The sequence below is a fragment of the Talpa occidentalis genome, unplaced genomic scaffold (assembly GCF_014898055.3).
Source record: "Talpa occidentalis isolate TD23 unplaced genomic scaffold, MPIMG_talOcc4v2.1 talOcc4.3, whole genome shotgun sequence".
Lineage (NCBI taxonomy): Eukaryota > Metazoa > Chordata > Mammalia > Eulipotyphla > Talpidae > Talpa > Talpa occidentalis.
This window is the reverse complement of record NW_023603184.1, coordinates 5680330-5702112: the sequence shown is the minus strand read 5'-3', so window position 1 is coordinate 5702112 and position 21783 is coordinate 5680330. Positions and strand designations below refer to the sequence as shown.

At 39.7% G+C, this 21783-nt stretch overlaps 1 protein-coding gene and 1 long non-coding RNA gene across 18 annotated transcripts in view; one reads left to right on the top strand and one right to left on the bottom strand.

Annotated features, from left to right (window-relative positions):
• PHF21A (PHD finger protein 21A) overlaps nucleotides 1-21783 on the bottom strand; it is a 172645-nt gene that overhangs the window by 9589 nt on the left and 141273 nt on the right. For 12 of the 16 annotated variants that reach the window (XM_054699233.1, XM_037522387.2, XM_054699243.1 and 9 more), the window contains 7 exons: nucleotides 20027-20278; nucleotides 18439-18528; nucleotides 14776-15069; nucleotides 6558-6656; nucleotides 3701-3752; nucleotides 2892-2971; nucleotides 2362-2422 (listed from right to left, as the gene is read on the bottom strand). In XM_054699233.1, the coding sequence (XP_054555208.1) occupies nucleotides 2362-2422; nucleotides 2892-2971; nucleotides 3701-3752; nucleotides 6558-6656; nucleotides 14776-15069; nucleotides 18439-18528; nucleotides 20027-20278 (928 nt within the window). The remainder of the gene's footprint in view (nucleotides 1-2361; nucleotides 2423-2891; nucleotides 2972-3700; nucleotides 3753-6557; nucleotides 6657-14775; nucleotides 15070-18438; nucleotides 18529-20026; nucleotides 20279-21783) is intronic. The other 4 variants (XM_054699245.1, XM_054699246.1, XM_054699244.1 and 1 more) reach the window with 2 other exon arrangements.
• LOC119255319 (uncharacterized) lies at nucleotides 1577-13282 on the top strand. 2 transcript variants are annotated; one of them, XR_005127436.2, is made up of 3 exons: nucleotides 1577-1779; nucleotides 12135-12193; nucleotides 12274-13282. It is a non-coding gene; the product is annotated as an uncharacterized LOC119255319 (long non-coding RNA). The 2 variants fall into 2 exon arrangements; XR_005127437.2 differs by lacking the exon at nucleotides 1577-1779 and adding an exon at nucleotides 9527-9634.

Sequence of the window (21783 nt, the reverse complement as noted above, 5' to 3'; positions counted from 1 at the left end):
CTGCAGGAGTCTCAAAAGTTGGGAGAGTGAGAGAGCCTTGGAGAATGACAGGAGGTGCTGGGTCGTGTTAAAGGGCCTGGCCCTGCACAGACTGCGGTGACACGCGTGGGCTGTCACAATTTGAGGTTTCTAATGTGAGTACCAAGATGTCAAAGCTCAAAGGGAGCAAGGCCAGGAAGAAGATTTTACTTTCCATGTATTTTGCATATTGTTCTCTAAGATTTCTCTGCAACTATCAATCTGACAATAATATTAATGATTCTCGGTTTCCACCAATCCTATTATTCAGGATTCTGCTTTTCATTTCTCTCCTATCTACATTTTAGTCGTGTCACTGCTGGTGAGGGTAGAGAGGCAAAGTGAGGAGGCAAAATTCATGTTAATTACTCTTACTCTTTGCTGGTAGAGCTTGTGAGAGCTAAAAAGATGTGGGCTTAACAATGAGTTATGACCCTCCCAGGTGCTTGTCTCCCCACTGCACATCACAAACACTTGGTGAACCACATGTCTAAGAACTGGAGCTGTTCTAAAGTCTCAGGACAGGCCCTGTTGTCTGCAACACTGCTTAACTGAGAAATCTGATTTGCGTGAGAGCATTTTGAACCCCATCTCATGGCTATAGTGGGTCTTATCGATGAGCACTAATGGGTGTGGGAAGTCCAGGTCAACCGCTCTTGCCTTTCATACAGCTAATTCAGGGTCCATGTCACCTAAGGACCAGGGTCATAGCTTCCAAGCTGTCAGTGATAAAGTGTATGTGGAATACAAAGGTAAAGGAGAGAGCCAGAGAGGTACACACACAACAGCCTGCAAGCCCTGGTAGACGGTGCACAGGATCATGACTTTGCCAGCAGTTGTTGTTTATATTAGAATCGTGCACAGAGTCACGAATCTGTCAGACGCTACCTATCTGTGTTAAACCGGCAATGTCTGCAGCACAAAGACATATGTACTGGTTTGCCTTTTCTAGGGAATTTAGTGCTGCTAAAAGGGGAAGTAGAAGATGAATGCTCTTTGTTTACTCACAAAAGGCACATCTTAAGCATTGTGAATTCAAGGCTTTCATCCTCTGACCTTGGCAAGAGATGGCAAGGTCTTTCTGGCTCATTTAACCCCTGTTCTCTTAGCAGATACTGGCCACCAGCAGGCCAATTAACTGCCACTTCTGTCTGGGGGCTCCTTTTTAAAAAGTCTGTCAGAGGTCACTAAAAATTGCCAAAAAACAAAAACAAGACAAAATAACCCATGACACTAGTTATTGTGACCTAGGAATTCATATGGAGCAAAGACTTAGGGATTCCCATCTAAATATTTTTGACTACTTGGATGGGGCTGATGAAACATTTGGCTGGGTCGCTGAGGGAGAGTATACGATCTCCTTTTGTGGGTAGGAGGTGCTATCAGTATAGTCCAAGCCCAGCCTAAAGCAGAGGTAAGGTCAGGATGACCTCCGAAGCTGAGATTGTGTGTGCATACGCAAAAATTAGTATGCTACTCCACTCACTCTGCAACCTTTCTAGCCTGGAACTATAATTCAGGGACACATTATCATGTGGAGAAAGGGACCTTGGGATGTATTACTGACATCAAAGAACAATTTCAGAACCTTGTTTATGAGCTCAAACTCTGAGCTATTAAGACCTATTTAGACCTGCGTGGTGAGAGCTACTGCTGCTGCTACGGCTACTGCTGCTGCTGCTGCTGCTGCTGCTGCTGAGGCCTCTGCTGCCTAAGCCTCTGCTCTGCCTAAGAGTAAGGTGGATCCCCCCAACCCCAGAGGTGCGAAATATGAGGAAGGAGCTCTTTAGGAATTTTTGCTTACAGGGAGTCTGTTTTGACAGTGACCTTTTTATTCTTACATGGAGATGCCCTCTTTTCACAGGTTGTAAGTCCTAGGTATGGGTACCTCTCTCTTTCCCTGAAAGTCTGCAGGAACTTAAAGAATCATGCTCTTGTCTTGCTTGCAGCCTGAGGACTCAGACACTACCAAGAACACCTTGGCAACAGCAGTGCTCTGTTCTGCTTACTGATGCTAAAATGCTTCCTTTCACATGGTCTCTGCTCAATGTTGTTATTTGTGGGTGGTCTCCCTGCTGGGCCCGGACAGAAATGCTGCCTTAAGTCATTCCCCTGAGTCAGCTTTGCCAGAATCCCAGGAAAGGCAGCTTTTGAGTATACAGAAGTGTGGTAAGAAATCTCACCCTTTTTCTCCCCCATACTCAGGGAACAATAACAACAAAACTATTTTCAGGGGATTTAGGAGTTAGACAGGCTCTAGGACAATGGAAGAAGGGAGGGGGGGAGAAACACAACACAGAAAGCAAAAGCAACAGCAAGGGAGAGAAACAAAAAGATATTCACCTCTCTTCCGGGTCCCAGGATGCATTGTACTATTCAGGTATGTGACTGCACTCTTCTTACGCTTTGAGGATTGTAAAAGGAAAGGTGACTGGTTGTATAGTATGTTACTACTAATAATGGAACAAGATAAACCCAAACCCAGCATGCCTGTCAAGATGCCAACTAGTTTGTGCTTGTCACCCCAAGGTCTTGGTATTAAAGGGTTTTATTACATGTACTAGGCTCTGAGAGAATATTCCAGGGAGGTTTCCCTTCCCATCAGATGACAGTTGTGTTGAAGCCACAATAAGTTAAATTTTTAAGTCAGGGATATATCTGCTTAGACTCCGGGCAAAACAAAACAGAACAAGAAACTAAGGGGAAAGCACCGAAGAATAAAAATGGAATAATGCGGTCAGAGAAAAATCCATCATTTCCCCAAGCTGGTCAAATATAATCAGGGTGCTGCTTGTAAGGAGGCTTTCAGATGGGAGGTGCCGAACAGACGGACACGGAGACAGAGGGGGAGGCCACATGCTGGCCAGGAGTACCTCTGGCTCAAAGACTGCTCCACTGTAGACAGGATTTGCCGTTGTTCTTCTTTTTCGCTCTTGCCTCTTGCTTTGGATTTCTTGGGAAAGCAAAAGGTTTGGATTAGAAATATAGGAAGCCTAAAATGCTTAACTGCATTGTTTATCTACTGGTCTTCCCATGATAAATTAGAAACAGGGGCAAAACTTCTGGTTTCGCTGCAGCCTCTGCAGAGAAAAACATACTGCTGGGAGCAAATAGGTGGGACTAGGCAGTCTGACCTCTCAGAGAGCAAGACCACACTGTTCCACAATGTGAGGGAGAGCTTAACAGCAGACACTTGTAAACAAGGTGTTCAGATTTATTTTTAGATGACTGTAACATAGGTGTGGATGAACTTTATGCCCAGACCTTGGTTGAATAACCATAGTTCACCATTCTTGAATTAAGTAATCAATACAGGTACAGCTTTGTAACTGTTCTTAAGATTTTGATAACCTAGAATGATTGAAAAATATAAGGACTTGACAAAGGGGAATTTGCTGTTTTGTGCTTCAGGAGAGAAAAAAAGATACTGCCCTCCCACCTGAAGTCACCTTTTAAATTAGGCAAGTGGGGAGTTTCCCCAGGACAACAGTGTGGATACAAAAAGACAGGTAGGGGAGGAGCGGAACATTAGAGGGATGGCAACTTATATTCTAAAGGAATTAAAGTCCACACTGATTCCATTTATGTTAGAATTTCCTGTTCTAGCCATATATGAAACACCACTCATAAGAACAAAGTTCTAGACCAGAAGCAAGGCGGAGCCATGAATGTCTTCTCTTACCTTCTAGATGATCATGTGTTACCAACCCTAGAGACACCATGAAGGCAAGTTTCTGTGCCAGAGAAACAAAAGAAGAATACAATTCAGTTTGGGTTTTCACAAAGCCAATTGAATGTTCCTAGTTAGACACCTAGGGGAAACAGGCTTAGCAGGCCAATCACTTGAAGGAGGCTGAGTTCAGGTGAACAAAGAGTGGGCACCTGCTACTCTTAGCAGCCATGAGGTCACTCTGGAGGCTTTCTAGTCTTACTGGGGCCAAGAGAGAAGGACTGGGGCCTACATCTACTTTCTCAATGACACATGTCAGCATCTTGAATGACCTAAATTTTTTACAGGATCCTCTTAGAGAGAAGAGAATTTCACATTCAAAAAATATGCAGAGGATTACAAAGGGCCTCCCATACAACAAAGTTCATATTCTAGGTACTTCTCTTGTCACTGACTAGGTGCCTTTGTCAGGAGAGGTCAGAGTTTCTTACATTTCACTACTGGGCAATGCTAAAATGCTGACCCAAAGCTAAATGAACCTTAAAAGCAACAGCTGGTGGGTTTGCTTAATACTAGGTACAATCAAACATGCAATAAAACGTGGAGAGACGCCTCTCTTCAGACCACTGTCCTAAAGCTAGAGTGAATAGAATACTGCACCCCAAAGGTGGATTAGAGGCTTCAAGCTGGAAATAACAACAGTTTGATTCCTATTTTGCTCTTTGGTTGCATGTGGTATGCTGTATCACTTCATGTGGTCACTAAATCTCCCACATTTAATACATCATTAATTTCTTTTTCCAATGAGTAAAGAACACCATCAATTGTTAGAGGAGACATATTCATGTAGAATTATTTATATCACAGTTCGGTCTTTAAAGATTCTGACATTTTCTCCTCAACATTAAATATCAAGACATTTTGGCCTGAAGTGGTAAGTTCAGGCTAGTCAAGAGACTGAGTGTTTTATGAACATACAGTTCTCGAGCAAGCCACTTGAGAACACAGAAATGAGTTTTACTGGTGTCCTCAGTCCTGAAGAAATGTTTTTATTTTATTTCTTACTTCAAAACTTAGGTGGGCACCTAACTTCCTGACAGCCAGAACACTATAGAAAAGCAGTCTCACCCATTTTCCACACTGTATGTTGAAATGGCATAAGTTTTGTAGTTGCCAATTAACTACATTCCTAATGCTCACTATTAAAACTTTCTCAAGATTAGGGCCTTCCCTGGTGACACAGGTGGTTGAGTGCCGTGCTGTGAAGCTGCCGCAGCCTCTGCAGCGCCAGTTTGATCCCGGCCGGCCAGCCAGGGTCCCACATGGCGAAGCAGACCTCTCCTGTCTCGCCCGCTGCTCCCCTCAGCAGTGTATTTCATCAGTCTGCCTGTTCTGTTCCCCGCTCTGTCTATGGTGAAACCTCTCACCCTCCCGTGCATCGGGCCTGTACCCCAGTTCTTGTATAAATAAATAAATAAATCTTTTTAAAAAACCACTTTCTCAAGATTAAAAGGCTGCCTGCCCACTCTTCTCTGATAATAAAGCAGTATGGAAGCTGACAATGCGCCTTCTTTTAATCAAGTAACAGCACCCTTCTTGTCTACTTACATCTAATTTACCTTTGTAGTCTAGGTCAAGTTCACAAAAGAATTATATTAAGGGAAAAAAACCCTCTCTAGATGTTCTGATTAAAAAGAACAAAAAATTGTCAAGAACTTTTGCCTAGTTTATGAACCACATGTATGTCAAGAGCTAATGTGTTCTCTTTACAGATTAAAGTGATTCTAGCTAGAAAGTGAGGCATCTGTTGGTACACAAGAAGGCACTTGCTTGCCTCTCACTGTGCCACTGACCTAAAATATCCTTCAGTCTCTCTTGGTAAGAAAATTTTGCCAATGGCTTGCTCTAGTTTTCCTCTTCCAAGAATAATACTTGTCATTAATTTTGTAGATGATTTTATATGTTTCCCAGCAATTTGCGGGACTACTACTACTTTTTGGTTCACATTTTGGCCCCCTTCTTTAAAGATAAATTACAAATTAATCCACTTCATTTCAGTAAGAATTGTAATTTTTACTAGTTTAGAAAAACCTGAATTGGCTTACTAAACCACCGCATTAAAAAAAAAAATGACATGAAACTTTAATGGCTCATGCCACTATTTAACATGGTTTCATTACAAAGAATGCACTGAGAATAGAAGGAAATGTATTTCTGGTCTAATAAAATCCAGCTATCAGATATTCATCATCATATTACCTGTTCACATTTTTCTTTTACAGCCGCTTATGCAAACACATCAAACTAAAAATTTCTCTTGTCTAAGGACAAATTTACATTCTATATTTGTACCAGACTTGCTTGCTATTTATGTCTATAATTTGATCATAAGTTGTAGTACAGATGTTACTATTTTCATCCCTACTTTTATGCTTTAATGAAATACTTTTTGAGCTACTGATTCATTTGGGATTGGGGATCTAATGCAATACAATGGTAATAACAAAAATGCACTGTAACAACTGTAATCGATAACTTAAAGACATTATCTGAGGGAACTGCACACCTTATGAATGTTGGCGGAGACAAAGAAAACATTAATGATCATCAGGAATGAAACAGGATAGCAAGGAAAATAACCATTAATCTTACATTTCAAATTTGTAACAGGTGTATGAAATGCCTATTTGTCAGTTAATGGACGCTCCAGGCCACACTTGCAACCTGACTAGGAATAACATTACTGAATACTGAGAAAGTGCATGAAAAGGAAAATCAAGAGACTCAGCAGAGAGCAGGTGTTCCTTCTGGTAGGTGAGGACAAGTAACACGGCACAGACTGAGCCACACCTTTGGAGGGCAGGCCTACCTGGGGGTTTTCCTCCCGTTTTGGTTTTGGTGCAGCAGGTGGAGTGATGGTGCGACTCTCCGTTTGTTTCTCATCTGCTTCTGTATGGGATTTAATTGTCTAGGAGAGGAAAATTAAATAAAAATTCAGAATTCATTTTTTATTGAAAGAATGAAAACAAACAGTAGTTTAACTATAGCCAAGAAGGGAAAAAAATAATATACTCAAAGTGGAAACATTATTAATAAATAACTTAATATTATGGATTTCATTTTGGAAGAGGGAAAAGTAAAATGTAAAATCCCAGTTGAAATGATTAAATTGTGTAGCTAGAATAGATATGAATCTATAAGTACAAGTCTAAATTACACAAAAGAAAAAATTCATGGCTTAATCCCTACGCATAAAAATAAAGTAGAGCTTCAAGCTCTGATTTCAATGTTAGGATATAGGGAAGGTTTCTAGAAGCAAGCCCACCCTTGTCACACTTGGGTCATGCTCCAGTCCATAGCATGCTGAAGATCCAAGTAGTGTCCAAAAAATCTTACACACCTACTCTTCTATTTCAAAATAATTCCAATCATAATCTAAGAGAGATTGTAGAACTGCCCTTACTTGGGATATTTAAAACCTGCCTGTATCACCCATTAGAGATGCAAGTGCCAAGAAAAGGTCATTTTGCAAGAAGCTGACATCCTCATTACCCCTAACCTCCTCTTCCAGATGCATCCATTTCAAACAAAAGAAACACCAGTAGCATACCATCTTCAAACACAAATGGCAGCTAGCAAATTGGTAGACTGGCCTTGCATTGCTATTCTTATCACAACCCAATGAGCTAATTCATTTTATGAAGCCCTCTGTAAATACTGAAGTGATATTGTAACAGTGGATAGAAAACTGTAAACACAAACCTAATTTATTTTTTCAAAATTAAAGAAATATGTGATGCTAATAGTCTTTTTGTATGGCAACAAGAAGTAATTGAATAAATGAGAAAATGCCTCATTATTGATGAGCAGGAGTCAAATGAAAGACTTTGGTCCTACCAGCAGGGCACCAAAAATTTTCAAAAATCATTATGTTTTATAATATTTTACTAGATCTGTAAAACTAATGCAGTAACAAAGATATTTTGTTTCCTCTCCTGACCACTTGCGCATTTCCTTCTACTTTTTATATTTTTACTTTAGGAAAGTGCAAGCATCTCCCTCATCAGTACCCTGACAGTGACTGTTCTGGGGTACAAGTGTTGGCATGCATTTTTTTAACCAGTGCCCTGTCATATTTCCCCCTTTATATTAAGCCACTTGAAAACAGGGACTGTTCACACACCTTTGCACCTTTTGTGCCAAGAACAGTGCCTCACGAAAAGGAGGTTTGCAATAGAGTTGCTTATCTTCTTAATGGGGAATATGACCTACATGAACACTCACTTATATCTGCCTTTTCTCTCTCTCTCTCACACACACCTCCTTCTATCCTAGAAGGACCTATCTCCTCCATAAAACACCTATAAGGGAGACAACAGGAAAGCACTCCATAGTGACATTTGTAAGGTCCTGGGTACCCAGCTTATTTTCATAGCCCTCTGAATGTGGGAGTACACCAGTCTGAGAGAGGAGAGAAAAGTGAAGGTCAACTGTTAATGGTTTGCTGCTCCATTTCAAGGCTGTGTGAAGTTCCTTGGAGTCTCTCAGTCCTTATCTAAGGTTGAGTACAGCACTGAGTGGCAATGTTTCTGGGGAAGAGCAAAACAATTCTCTCCACTATGGAATTACCCAGAGTTCAAATTTTCTCACTCAGGCAAGAGCACACTAATCTCAGGGTTAGATAAAGAATACTGAAAGCACCCCAAAGATGAAGCAAACAAAACATTGGGGGTATCTTTCACCCATGGGTCTCTCATTTGGGAGGATGGCAATAGCCATGTTGTGAATAGCACTCAGGTGCTCAATAGCCGTGAGGAAGGGAGGCCTGCCAGCAACTACGAGACCAAGTCTGGAAGTCCGGAGTTGAGTCTTAAGATGACAGCATCCTGGCCAATTAGTTGGATTGAAAACTTGTGAGGGACCTTGAATTAGAACCAATCAGTTAAAGCTACAACTCTATTCCTGATCCTGAGACAGACTGTGGGTTAATAAATGTTGTTTTAAGCTGCTTAAAATAAACAAACAAAAAAATATTAGGGTAGGGGAGCAACATCACAAAAATGACAGAGTAGGGAGCTCTGAGAATCAGTACTTCCACTGAAGAAACCATTAAACTGGCAAAAGCAGAATCAACTTTTTAGAACTCTAGTACCTAATAAAAAACTTATAGCAACCAGGGGAGCACTTACTGAATAAAGAGGTTGCTAAATTTCAGTAAGAAAGCATTTTTCCTTAGCTACCTACAAAACCCCTTACCCTAGCTGGACAGATGCTGTGGGAATGGTGACCTGCCTTCCTGGTGTGGCTTGCTGGTGCCAGGGGGAGCAATATGGACCTTGTTCTCAAAAACTTGTGGCTGTGCATTTTGACCTCTGGTGGCTCCCTGAGGACTGGTTTAGGGCCAACCCTTGTTTTACCCAACTTAGGTTGGTGAGGTTTTCTAGGTGGTGTCTGATGAAAACATTTAAAGACAACTATGTTACCCCCAGTCACCCAGCTCATAGTGGAAGAAGTATACAACAGATTTCAAAGCCTGGGAAGGAGGAGGTTGAGAAGGAAGATTCTTGGAGGAGTAAGGACTTTGAAGGGCCATCATGCATACAGGGGAATTTGGAGTACTTGGATCATTCCCAGGGTTAAGGGCATACTCACACATGATCTGAGAGATCCCTGAGCATGTACCTATGGCTGGCTGAGAGGACAGGTGAAGACTAAAGCAGAGGTATAAGTGGCCTAGCCTAGTGCTGAAAGATTTGCCCTGCTCAGAGCCAATCTGCAAAGACTGGGAAAGTTTTTTTTTTTTTTTAATTTACTTATTATTTCCCTCTTCATCTTGGCTCCAATTGTCTAAGGAAATCTATCACTAGTGGACACTTGAAAAGAAGAAATTTCAGTCATCACACATAACAGTCTTAGCAAAAACAGTCTGGAAAAGACACTAAGTAGGTAAGTACAGCCCTCAACAATTAACAACAGCAAACTCCCAGGGTGGGAGGGGAATCTAATTTCTAGAGTTATTGTGTTGTAATTTTAAAATTAAGAGTTTCAAACAATAACTAAAAGGCATTAAAAAAAAAAACCAGGAAAGTATGGCACCTTCATAGGAAAAAAAGAAATTCACAGAAACTGTCTCTACAGAAGCCTAGACACCAGACTATCTAGAGAAAGACTAAGCAACTGTCTTAAATACACTTTAAGAGCTAGAGGAAACGTAACAGAAAAGTTAAAGAAACCAGCAGCACAATGTCTCACCAGTAGAAAATATCAATAGAGAGACCTTTTATTTTTTAAAAAGAACCAAATTAGAAACTCAAGCTGAAAAGAATATTAGCTGAAATGGAAAGTTCACTAGAAGGGTTCAGGCAAAAAGCAAGCAGAAAATGAACAGCGCCTAAGGGTGTTACCGACGTACTGACATATGCATTATGGACACCTGGAGGAGAGGGAAAGGAAAAGGAGAAATAACAGCTGAAAAGCTCCCAAATTTGATGAAAGTTATAAATCCATACATTGAAGAAACTCAGCAACCTCAAAGTAAGAGAAACTGAAAGAGATTCACACTGGCAAAAGCTGAAGTCAAAGAGAGGATCTTAAAGGCAGCAAGAAACAAGTGATGTATCACAACAAAGAGGTCCTCAATAAGATTAACAGTCAATTGATCACTAAAAACCAGAAAGCAGAAGGCAGTGGGTTGACTCATTTAAAGTGCAGAAAGAAAAAAAAAAAAACCAAAAACTATTAACCAAGAATAGTAACCAGCAAAAAGGTAGTATTGGTAGATGCTCCCTAAATGAAATGCCAGAGAGTCCCCTTCAGACTGAAATAAAGACTCTAAATGGTAACTTAAAACCATACAAAAAGTAACTCCATAACATAAAGGTAACTACATAACATAAAAAGGAGTACTATTGTATCTTTGATTTGTAACTTTTTCTGTCTTCTATTTCAAAGAGAAACCCACAACATGGAAAACAGGTACTCAAACATACACAGAGGCATGAATATCCATAGCAACACTATTCCTAATAGTCAAAAGGAGGAAATAACCCTAAGGCACGTGAAAGAATGAATAAACTATGGTATACAGAAATATGGAATATTTTTTATTAAATGGAATATTTTCTTCATTAAAAAGAAATGAAGTACTGACATGTTGCAATGTGAATGAATCTTGAAAACACTGCTAAATGAAACAAATCAGATACAAGGCCACATAGTATATGATTCCATTTATATGAAATATTCACAACAGGTAAATCTAGAGATAGAAAGCAAACTGAGGCTTGCTAGAGGCAGATGGGAGAGTAAATGGGAAGTAACTACTTAAAAACTGGGTTTGATTTTGTGTTAATGAAAATGTTTTAGAACTAGATCGAGGTGGTGGTTGCAGAACACTGTGAATGTATCGACTGCCACTGAATTGTTCAGCAGTTAATGATATGGTTAATAGTATGGGATGCAATTTTCACTTCAAATTAAAAAATTAATTTGGAAACAAAAAAATGAATTAAGCTAAAAGCTTGATTTCTTTCAGAGAGTCAAAGAGGCCTCTCTATAGGCCCTTTTGTTTTATTTTCTTTTCTTGGTCTGTGTGGTGTTTCAATTGTTACTAGTATTTTAAGAACAAGATGATGTTTTTCTGGTTTTTGGAAAATGTTTCCATATTATAAAAATTGATCACTATGAGAAGTAGCTGCTTCCTTGAGATGGCATCTCTTGCGCTTTCTGTTATCTTCTTGACACTAAGGCCAAATTGCACCTTTGTTGTGCTTGTCTTACTATTATATTTCAAAGAGAAACTAAGCATAAAAGTGGGATATCTCTTGTAATCATGTTATCACTTGTTTACTCCCAGTCTGCTTTACCTTTTATATTTCCTGCCTCACACACATAGCTATGTGAATTTGCAATTTGTTCTTTTTGGTATTATAAAGACAGAAATCAAAGGCCAGAAAAGATTAGAAGTAAATTAACCATTTATATCCGAATCCAAATTCACCTTCTGAGATTTAGCTACATGAATAATCAAATTTAGGCACTTTCAAAGAAATAAATATGCAAATAGTTTTATTAATGACAGTTAAATAAATTCAAAATGAAGTTAAAGGGGAAAAAAACATTGTCTGGTCACGTGGGTCTATTTTCTCTACTGCGGCACCAGCGCTACAATAGAGGGCAAAGAGTCACCAGCCCAGGTTTACTAGGAGACAAGATGGGGATTTGCGAATAATAGTTCATCGTGGAAATATTCTTGTTTTAGAGGATATTGTGTAGGTTCCTATGGCAATTTGGCAATTATTTTCCCACAGAACCCTGGGAATATCCATGGAAGTCTCTGTTGCAGGGGATGGTATGGGGTAAATAAGAAATGATCATAATTCCTTAGAACTAACTGCTTCAGGCATAGTCTAATGGACTTGAAGTATTTATCTCTCTCCTTCAACAGGTGCTTAGCTCCGTTTTGCAGAGTGCTGGAAAGAACAAGGGTGTAAAAGGAGGTGTAACGTAAGTGTGTCTGACTTTATCTACTTTTCTGACTTAAATATGTTTCTAGCCTCTTTAAATTCTATCATTTGTTTTTTTAGAACCACAATGTCAATATAGCTTCTAATAAACAAGGAAGACAGGGGATCAATCTCTTATCTGGAGTGGATAAGGAAACCGGTGATTCCTGACAGGGGAGGAAAAGTTGTGGTAACTGACATCATCATCATCGGCTCCCTTTCCTGTGCCAATGTGGAAGGCCTTTGAAACCACACAACTCATGGAGGCAATGCCACAGTTCCTGCTCCAAGTGCTCTGACTAGTGTTCAGGCTTTGGTTTACCCACCCTTGTATGTAGATATCTCATGCGGCATAGCAGTGGCACCTAAACAACAAGTTTTTATTAAGTGAACACTGTCACGCTAAAGCAAACAGTAAAAAGCAAGAAGGAGCCCATCTCGCCTAGTCACACAGAGAACATACTGGACATGGGTTTTGATAACCCTGAGCAGGCTGTAAGTGTAACTTCCATGGCTACACTCATTCCATGGCTTCACCCATCCCTGACATCTCTTCAGAGCTATAAATGTGATATTGGGAATAAAACATGAAAGAAAAAAGGATAGAAGAAGGATCTGAAGTAAAAGAATTCTGAGAATGGAGTCCAGTCTAAGGGGAATCCCTATGGAGGGAGTGTGGTACCCTGTCAGACTGTGAAGCCAGGTGGTCTGTAAACTACAAGAGCAATGACTGGGTTCCCCTATTAGATCAACAACAAGAGGAGAGAGAATGGGATTTACTACTACAGGAGATTTGTTTTTTTTTAGTTTTTAAGATAGCATGGATATCTTTTTATGATATTACAACAAAAAGCTCTATCAACATGTAAGGCTAGAAATGAAAAGATATTCAAGATCTAACAAAAAGTTGCATAATTAACTGTCTGATTTTGGTTTTAGCTTTAAAATGTGTTAGTATATGCACAGAAAATATGTGGAGAAATACAAACTACTTATAACGACTTATGGAGATAACATTTTGGTGAAATTATGGGAAACATTTACTCTTCTCATTTATAGGGTTGTCAGAAAAGTCATGCCATATTTTTTGTTTTTCAAGCAAAAATATATCATGACTTTTCCAACAATCCAATACATATATACATATATATACTTTCTACAATATATATTTCTGTAATGTGTGCATTTTTTTTACAATGAACATGAATTACATCTTTGTAACCAGTAAAAAAAATGTAAAAATAAAACAAAACTAAAAAAAATTCTTGCTTTCTAAAAATCTTTTAAAAAGGTCAAAGGGAAATAATACTTAGTAATCTAAAATAGTGTTTTGAAACCACATTCTTTGGAACAGGAAAGTTTCTCAGAGGCTCTTTGAGAGTCAGCCTAAGATATAAGGGCAGATAGTTTCCAAATGTGACCTCACTCAAGCTAAGCTTGAGCATTTTATTTTCAAAAATTTAAGTTAACAGTAAGTCTGAAAACGTCTAATCTAAAATATGTGTAAGTATTACTGAATATTTTTCAAAGCATTTCCTGGGGGCTTGAGTAGGCGCCCCAGGAATAGAGATGCATGCTCTGAGCACAAGATTTTGGTACCCTGCTTCTTGGTACAAGGTCTACTGCCTTTATGAGCTGCCTGGGTGGGAAGCCAGGCACTCTGTGCATAAGGCCCCTCTGTTCAAGAAGGCCACGGCAGCAGGAAGCCGCCTCATTCCCCACCATCTGGCCAGCTCCTCTGAATCATGGTCAGCCATCCAGAAGCAGAAGATTTAGAATCACCAGAGATTATTTTCAGATGAATGAGGTCTCAAGCCTGAGCAATTAGAAATAGGTCAATGACTTTATGAAATAACTTTCCTGAAAGAAGATGCTTTTCTTTGTAAAATTCTTCTCCATCACTGGTCTTTCTTTAAATAGAATATCATGACCACCTAAAAATCCTTTTTCTTGCTTTTGGAAGTCTTTCTGTCACAGGACCATTAAGTATTTTTGGAGGTTATCTGTATTTCCCCAGACTCGTTTTTTCAAAAACATGATTTTAGAAATGAAAGACTGAAATGTCTGCGCTAAAATGTCTGAATCCTCTAGAGTTAAAAGAATGGTTTTTAGACATTTTAAGTTTTTCATTTGGCTCTTCATTATCTGTAATAACCAAGGACAATCTTTCAATAAAAACCCTTTCTTTATTTCTTTTGTTTGTTCTTCCTGACTTTCATAGTCATACCCTCATCTGGATCCTTATTGGGCCAAAACTAAAATGGTATTTTCTGTTTACTAGCTCATCTGTGCTTCCTGATTGAGGGCAGCAGAACTCATCTGTGATTTTCTGCTTCAAAACCAGCAGGGGGAGCACACTCACACAGAAATCTAAATCTATCTGTAAAGGCCGATGGGAAAAGCAACCCAACTTTCTTCAATTAGAATGGCCCTTTAGCATTGTGAATAAAGTTATCACATAATAAGCAACAGGCTGTCAACAATGTTGCTGAGATAAAAAGCTCTTGAGAAAAATGTGTTTAGAGGCAGCCCAGATTCAATGACAAGGCTACTGCTGAAAGCAGGTGCACACTCTGCATGTACCTGTTTTTCAAGACTTGGCTTGCTAAGCTGTACAGTTTGAGGTCCAGCGAGTCTGGTCCCTGGAGTAGCTATCACAATGCTGGTGAGCTGGGCCATGGGGAACGTTTTGGCTATGGTTGCAGTCTGCCCATTGACAACACGGACTGGGTGGATGGAATTCTGGGAGGTAGGGAGGGTCGTGGGGGTGAACTTGGTCAGCATGACGGGTCTCTGGATAAGCTGAGGAGCTGCAAGCATGGGAGGAGGTGCTGGGGCAATAGGAATGTTATTCTGGGCCACAGGCTTGGGTCGAACCTATGGGGAAAGAGAGAACAATTATTGCATGACTTAAACTTCTCAAGATGTGTAAGTCTTAAGAATTTGCCAGATGTTTCGCATTATGTATGTGAAATGAATTTCAGTACATATACTTATTAATATTCACTTTGGCAATATTAATTCTATAAGTCACAGATGTATAATCTTAAATAAGACTCATCAGCTCATAAGAGGTTCCGAATAGTTTTTCTGATTCCAAACTGCAGCTCCTTCTTCTGCACCATGCAATCTTTGAGGCTGTCTGGTGACATGCCTGATCCAGACACTGGTCCCAAACAGAATGTGCTCCCAGTAGGGTATTAGTATTACCACTGTCCATAATTCACACACTGAATTTCTTTATATCCACAGCTTTGGTTCACCCCTATTTCTGGTCCAACTCTCCATTCTTGATCACTCCTCTCAGTCCTTTTTGTGGGCTTTCATTTCCTCTGCCCAATCCTAAATGTAAATATTTCTCAGAATTTTGTCCTATAACCCCCTCCTCCCCGATGTTCTCATTCCCCGCCAGGGCTCTCGCCCGCCCCGTGGCCTCAGACACCTTGTGTAATGAAGACTCCCATACTTTTATTTCAGGACCAAACATCACCTAAACTTAAGAATTGTATGTTCAACTGTCTACAGACATCACTACTTGGAAACTTACAAAAAGTTCAAAATCAACATGTCTACAACACATTAATTTCTTACTCCAACCCACTCTTCCTCTTATAACCATCACCTCAGTAAATGGCCTTTTCTTGCTAAATAAATTTGAGATTCATCCTTGATGCCACTTCTAATTCCCATATGTTTCTTAAATCTGTCTACTTTGTATCCTCACTGCCACTACTCTGGCGTATTATCTAGCTCACTGATATAGCAGTGACTGAAACTGAAAACTGTGGTTAAAAACATGGTTATCAGTCTGGCCTGGGTTCAAATTTTGGTTCGATCACTTACTAAGTATGTAACCTCAGGCAACATATCTAATCTCTAAGTCACTATTTTTCAAAGTTTCTCAACTGTGACCCTAGGGGTAAATCCTTTCCTCTTATTCATTCATGAAGGCCTGACCTTCAATGAGTTCTGTTCTGAAAACCTGATCAGAGTAAGAATGTCAACTATGTTACTAGGCAACATTACTTACGGTAAAAATGATTTCTTATTGCTACATCATATCTGGAAGGGGGAGAATTATAAATACTTGATGGGATATCTTGCCTTGGGCGTCATGAAGTGGGGTGACTCTTATAACTGGGCATATCCTTGTGATGACCTTGAAAGCAGTGCCCACAGAACTGTTATTACAAGATATATTAGCTCTGTGAGGCTAAAGGCTTACATGCCATCATGACCTGATAAATATCTCATTTCTTCGCACCTCAACTATCCTCTGACAGCTGCAGAGACTGGTATATGGGACTACTAAAGGGACTTCACTGAAGAAAAATGTCTGATGCCCTCTCTTGCTAGCAAGCTCTGGTCTCCATCCTATATTGTTTCAAGTAGACTGGAGCCAAGTATGGTGTGTGACAGTCTTGAGACTCTAAATTTCAGCATATCTTAAGGAGACTCTGTGGTGGGTGCTGTAGATACAGAGTAGGAAATACATTTTACACTGTAACCACTACATACATACCAAGATGTATCTATAACTCTACAAAACAAAATTCATGAAACAATACTTATGTGCTATGTACTGTAAAATTTCCTATTCTGCTTTGCTCATTTTAATTAAAAACTGTGGTTACAATCATTTAATTGATTTCACAGCCTACTAATGGTTCATGACCCACTGTTTGAAAAACATGGACAAAGTCTTAGATTCCTTATGTACAAGAGAGTAACAGCCACTTTCACAGGGTTTTGGTGACGATTAAAATAACCCATGTGAAGAGACTAGCACTGACACATAACAAGATCCTCTAAATGTTCACTATTAATACTGTGGACAATGTCCCAACCGTTCCTCCTGCCCAGTCTTGACCTTCTCTAATCTATTTCCCACATAGTGATGAGAATTTTCTGAAACAAAAAATCTGAGTATGCCAAGTGCTTGTTTGAAAATGCTTTAATGGGTCCCCACTGCTTCTGGAATAAGGTCTGAATTCCTAATATAGCCCACAAGGTTCCACAGGTGCCGGCCTGAATAAGTTTCTCCAGCCCCCTATTATTCTGGTGTGAGTCAGCCACATAGCCCCTGTGCTCAGACACATCAAGTCTCCTTTGGTACTCTGAGGTTCCATGTATCTCTCTTTTCTGAACCTGCACATATGCTCTGCCCTCTACCTGGGACATTTTCATTCTTACCCCTGAAATGTCAAGCTACCTTTACCAGGATTTTAGGCCTCATAATGAATGTCAATTCTTCAAGGAAACTTTCTGTCATACTCCTAAATAATGAGTTGGGTGCCCCTCCCATCTTTTCTGAACTACTCTCCACTTCTCATAATGGACACTGTAATTGCATGTACATCTGTCTGAAGCTCTGTGAGGACAGAGAACTGTCTGTCCTGAAAACTGGTAGTATTTACAGTGCTTAATGCCTTTTTTGAAGCTCAAGATATTTATTAAGGATTTATCTGATAAATGATTGAAATCACTTTGTCTCATGTTATTAGCACTGCCTATCTCCCCCCCCAGAGACAACTTAGAAATCACTTATGGCCAATAACCACAAAATCCCTTCTCTTCTCTCTTTGCCTGAAAACCTGGGGCTTCAGATAGAAACTCCAAAGATTTCTACCAAGAAAAGTAGAAATCTCCTCAAGGTCCAAACCGGGCAACTATGACATTGTGCCATTAGAATGGTGAGTTCAGCCTAACTGCTAGTAAGAACCTCCTCAGGAGAACGTGCGCAAACAGAGCTGGGTCCCTGTATTGCGCCCTAGTCTAAATCTTTATAAACAAGGCTTTGTGTTTAATATGATGCTCAGTGCCATCACTGCCCACAGTACTACTTTATGATTTCTACTGGTTAGCTTGGGTACTATTGCCTTCCCCCTATTCTCTTTGGCACATAGGAAAGAAATATGAAGTAGTAATTGCATTCCTTCCTCACTAGCCAGCAGGTTTGATTAAATTATTCTAGTAAGTTTACATTAGAAGGCTTAAAATGGTGTTGTCTTTATTGTTTTAAATTTCAGAAATTTTTCTTTTCCTCATACCCTGCCACTGCCGCTGGTCACTGCTAAGAAACACAACAATAAGTTTCTTCATGGTATAGAAATCAGCAGCCAGAATCTTTAGCTAAGTGGGATCTGAATACAGCTGAGCTGATAAGTGCATTAAAAAGGCTGCTTGGAAGAGCCCATTTGAGGATCCTCCCAACCCATTCACTGTGCTTGTCACTGGTTTACTCACCTGTGGAAGAAAGTTTGGACGTGGAGTGAGTCTAGGAGGGGGGATAAATTGTGGTACTTTGATGGGCTGAGGAGGTGTTGCCTGAACCTGCTAAAAAAATGGAAAAGATAAATAAAACAGAGAGGACAATAACTTCAATATCAAAGCTAGATTTTTTTTTTTTTAAGCTAGGCATTCTTAAAGTATTTCAGCATCACTATTCTCTGGACCAGACAATATTTTCTTCAAACAATATCTTCTATGAGCTTTCATCATATAATTAACATTGCCTTAAAAATGTGTTTTGTTCTCCCACCTGCATGCTTTACTCCACAAAGTAAACCAACTACATTTGTCTCCTTATACACCTAATGGAAACAACAAGCTCTGCAATCTTACACAATTTCCTTTGACACTGAAGAACTCTTGTACTTATATATTTAAAAAGTCAAGACTGGATCCAAAATAAAAATCAAACTTGCTGCCTGGCCAAATGAGCTTTAGAGTATTATCTAATAGTGAATAACATTATTCCTATGAAGAACTGTCTAACTCTCAGCATCTGGCAAAATATATGGTTACTTCTTTAAAGATTCCTGGGTAAGTGGTGAAGCTTTATTGCTCTCTAGTTTCATTGGTCATCATTCAGAAGTGACCAAGAGTTATTAAACTGACGTTTTAAGAAGGGATTTTTAAACCACAGTTTTGATATATTTCCACCAAGTTTGTGAAAGCATCAGTTTTTAAAGGTTTTACCCTGGAAATCTCATGAACAATTTTTGTTCAAGTACTCCTTCCTTTCAAGGGTCTTTTTTTCTTATTGACCTTGGACATGAACAATGTTAATTTGTAAGTTTCTTGAATATTTTAATTATTTTATTAAAAGATTTATTTATTATACAAGAACCGGGGTACAGGCCCAATGCACGGGAGGGTGAGAGGTTTTACCAGAGACAGAGCGGGGAACAGAACAGGCAGACTGATGAAATACACTGCTGAGGGGAGCAGCGGGCAAGACAGGAGAGATGTGCCGTGCCATGTGGGACCCTCGCTGGCCAGCCAGGATTGAACCTATGCTGCAGAGACTGTGGACAGCTTCACAGCGCTGCGCTCAACTGACTGCACTACCAGGGGAGGCCCTCTTGAATATTTTTAAAGTGCCCCAACTAACCCCAGAACTTCCTGGGTGCAATTAATTAGAACTAAAAGAATTCAGCAAGGAGTTTCCCCCAAAATCAATAGTGCAGTGCCAGCGTGTATAAGCATTCACATGTCACAGGAAGGACTGTGGGTAGGATAAAGGGAGAGAAATATGAAATGGCGTGTATACCTCTGGGAAGGACATTTCCCCCCACTATAGTCAAGTCCTACTTAGATCTCAGAGAATGTTCAAGTAAGTTTTGGTCCTAGGTGTCAGGACACTTCTACAGCTAGCTAGGAGACAGCAGGAATGCCAAATTCCCTTGTCAACTCCAAACAGGGAATTTGGAATGGTAGAAGAGTGATGGAGATTGAAAAATCCAGCAGGAGCATAAAACGGATATACTCTACAAATGCATATCCTGACCCCGCTCATGTGGGCACACATGAGTAGCAGCTGCTGGCTTACCAGAGTGACTGTGTTTTTTGCCACAATTTGGACAGCCTCTGCCCCAGGCCCAGTGACCTTACTAGACGTCTGGAGGTTGACTGGTGTGTTCTGCACATCAGTGCTGAGCACAGCTTTCTGACTGTTGATGGCGGTCACCATAGCAATAGTAGGTCTCTGGCCCACAACAGAGGCAGGCATGGTCGCAGTTGCTGCTTTCAAGACGAGAGGTAGTGTCTTTGTGGTAATCATAGAAGCTGTAGTTACAGTCTTCTAGGAGACATGGAGAACAGGTATTAGGATACTGAAGCGTGATTCCACTAAACAATATGCTGCTAACCCCCAGAAGAAAACAAAGTAACAATCTCATAACCAAAAAAGCAGGTCAGTATAACAACATTTCTGTTCTGACATGGAACCAACACCCTTACAAGGAAAGATCATCTCTACTTTGCTAGAATTCTCAAGTTCACAGGAATAACTACAAACTAATATGGGCACAGGGCTTTCAACAATGAATGTGGTGGGTTGACAGATACAAAATGTGAGTATAACTTTCCACGGAATTTTCTAACTCTTTGAATGCTCTCAATTAAATATGCAGAAGTTTCAAATTAGTGAGGTATACTCCATCTCGAGCCTTACTTGCTACAACTTCTTCAATATGAGGAAAACCATCATACAGTTCTGGTTATCTGCCTACTATGACATAAACGCTAGGATAAAAGGACAGTGTTCTTTTCATTTGTTTGAGTGTCACCCTGGAGAAGGGAAAGTGAAAACCACATGAGGATAGGCACAACTGCTACCTTAGAGGCAGTAAATCCCAAACTCCAAATAATAAAACCTATTAACCAGCTTGTATTGTAAATACCATCTCTTGTTACCAGCAGGATATGAATCACTACCTATAATCTTTTCTCCAGAGAACTGCTGTAGAAGTGATCAAGGATCCAGCGAAATGTGACAAGGTGGAAACAAACACCTGAGATTCAAAAAGCCTAACAAATCAGAGGATGAACTGAGGGGAGAGAGCTTGAGTGATGTCCCATTAGTGCTGTGCAGCTATAAAGTTGTATTTTTCTAGACTCTTTTATTAGAGTAATTAAGGAAGTCATTTAAAAATAATAAAATATAAACAACTTTATTACATGGCATACACTTCTATCTAGTGCTGTGAGTCGTTCAAGATGAAGGTGTTTCAGAACATGAAAACTTATTGGATCCAACTTGATTCTAATTTTGATACTACTCCACCTTTTCCTTCTTACTCTATACTTGGCACTGTCCAATTTATAACCACTAGCCGCATGAGGCTATTTAAATTTTAATTAAAACAAAATGCAATTAAAATATTAGTTCCTCAGTCATGTGAGCCAAATGTCAAGTCTCAACAGCCATTGAGACTATTGAGCTACCATTGAGCTACCAAGTTGGCTATTGGCTACCACGTTGGACAGCGAAGATTTCTAACATTGCAGGAGTTCTATTGTACGACTTTACTCCAGATCAGTGGAAAGTACCCCAACTCTCCCTGAAATATCTGTACAAATTCCCTTGTGAACTTCTACTTCAGTTGTCAGTGTAATGTTGTTTGGTTCTAAGGAATTCTTTATTTCCATTTTCTTCCTTAAATACATCACACATGTATGTATTACCTGTTTTAACATCTTTTCTCCTTTTAATCAAAAAATTAAATGATCTGGTCTCACCTAGTCCTAATCCGCAATCCTTATTTATGAGTGTAATTAAAAATCGTCTGAATCTTTGTTTCCTTT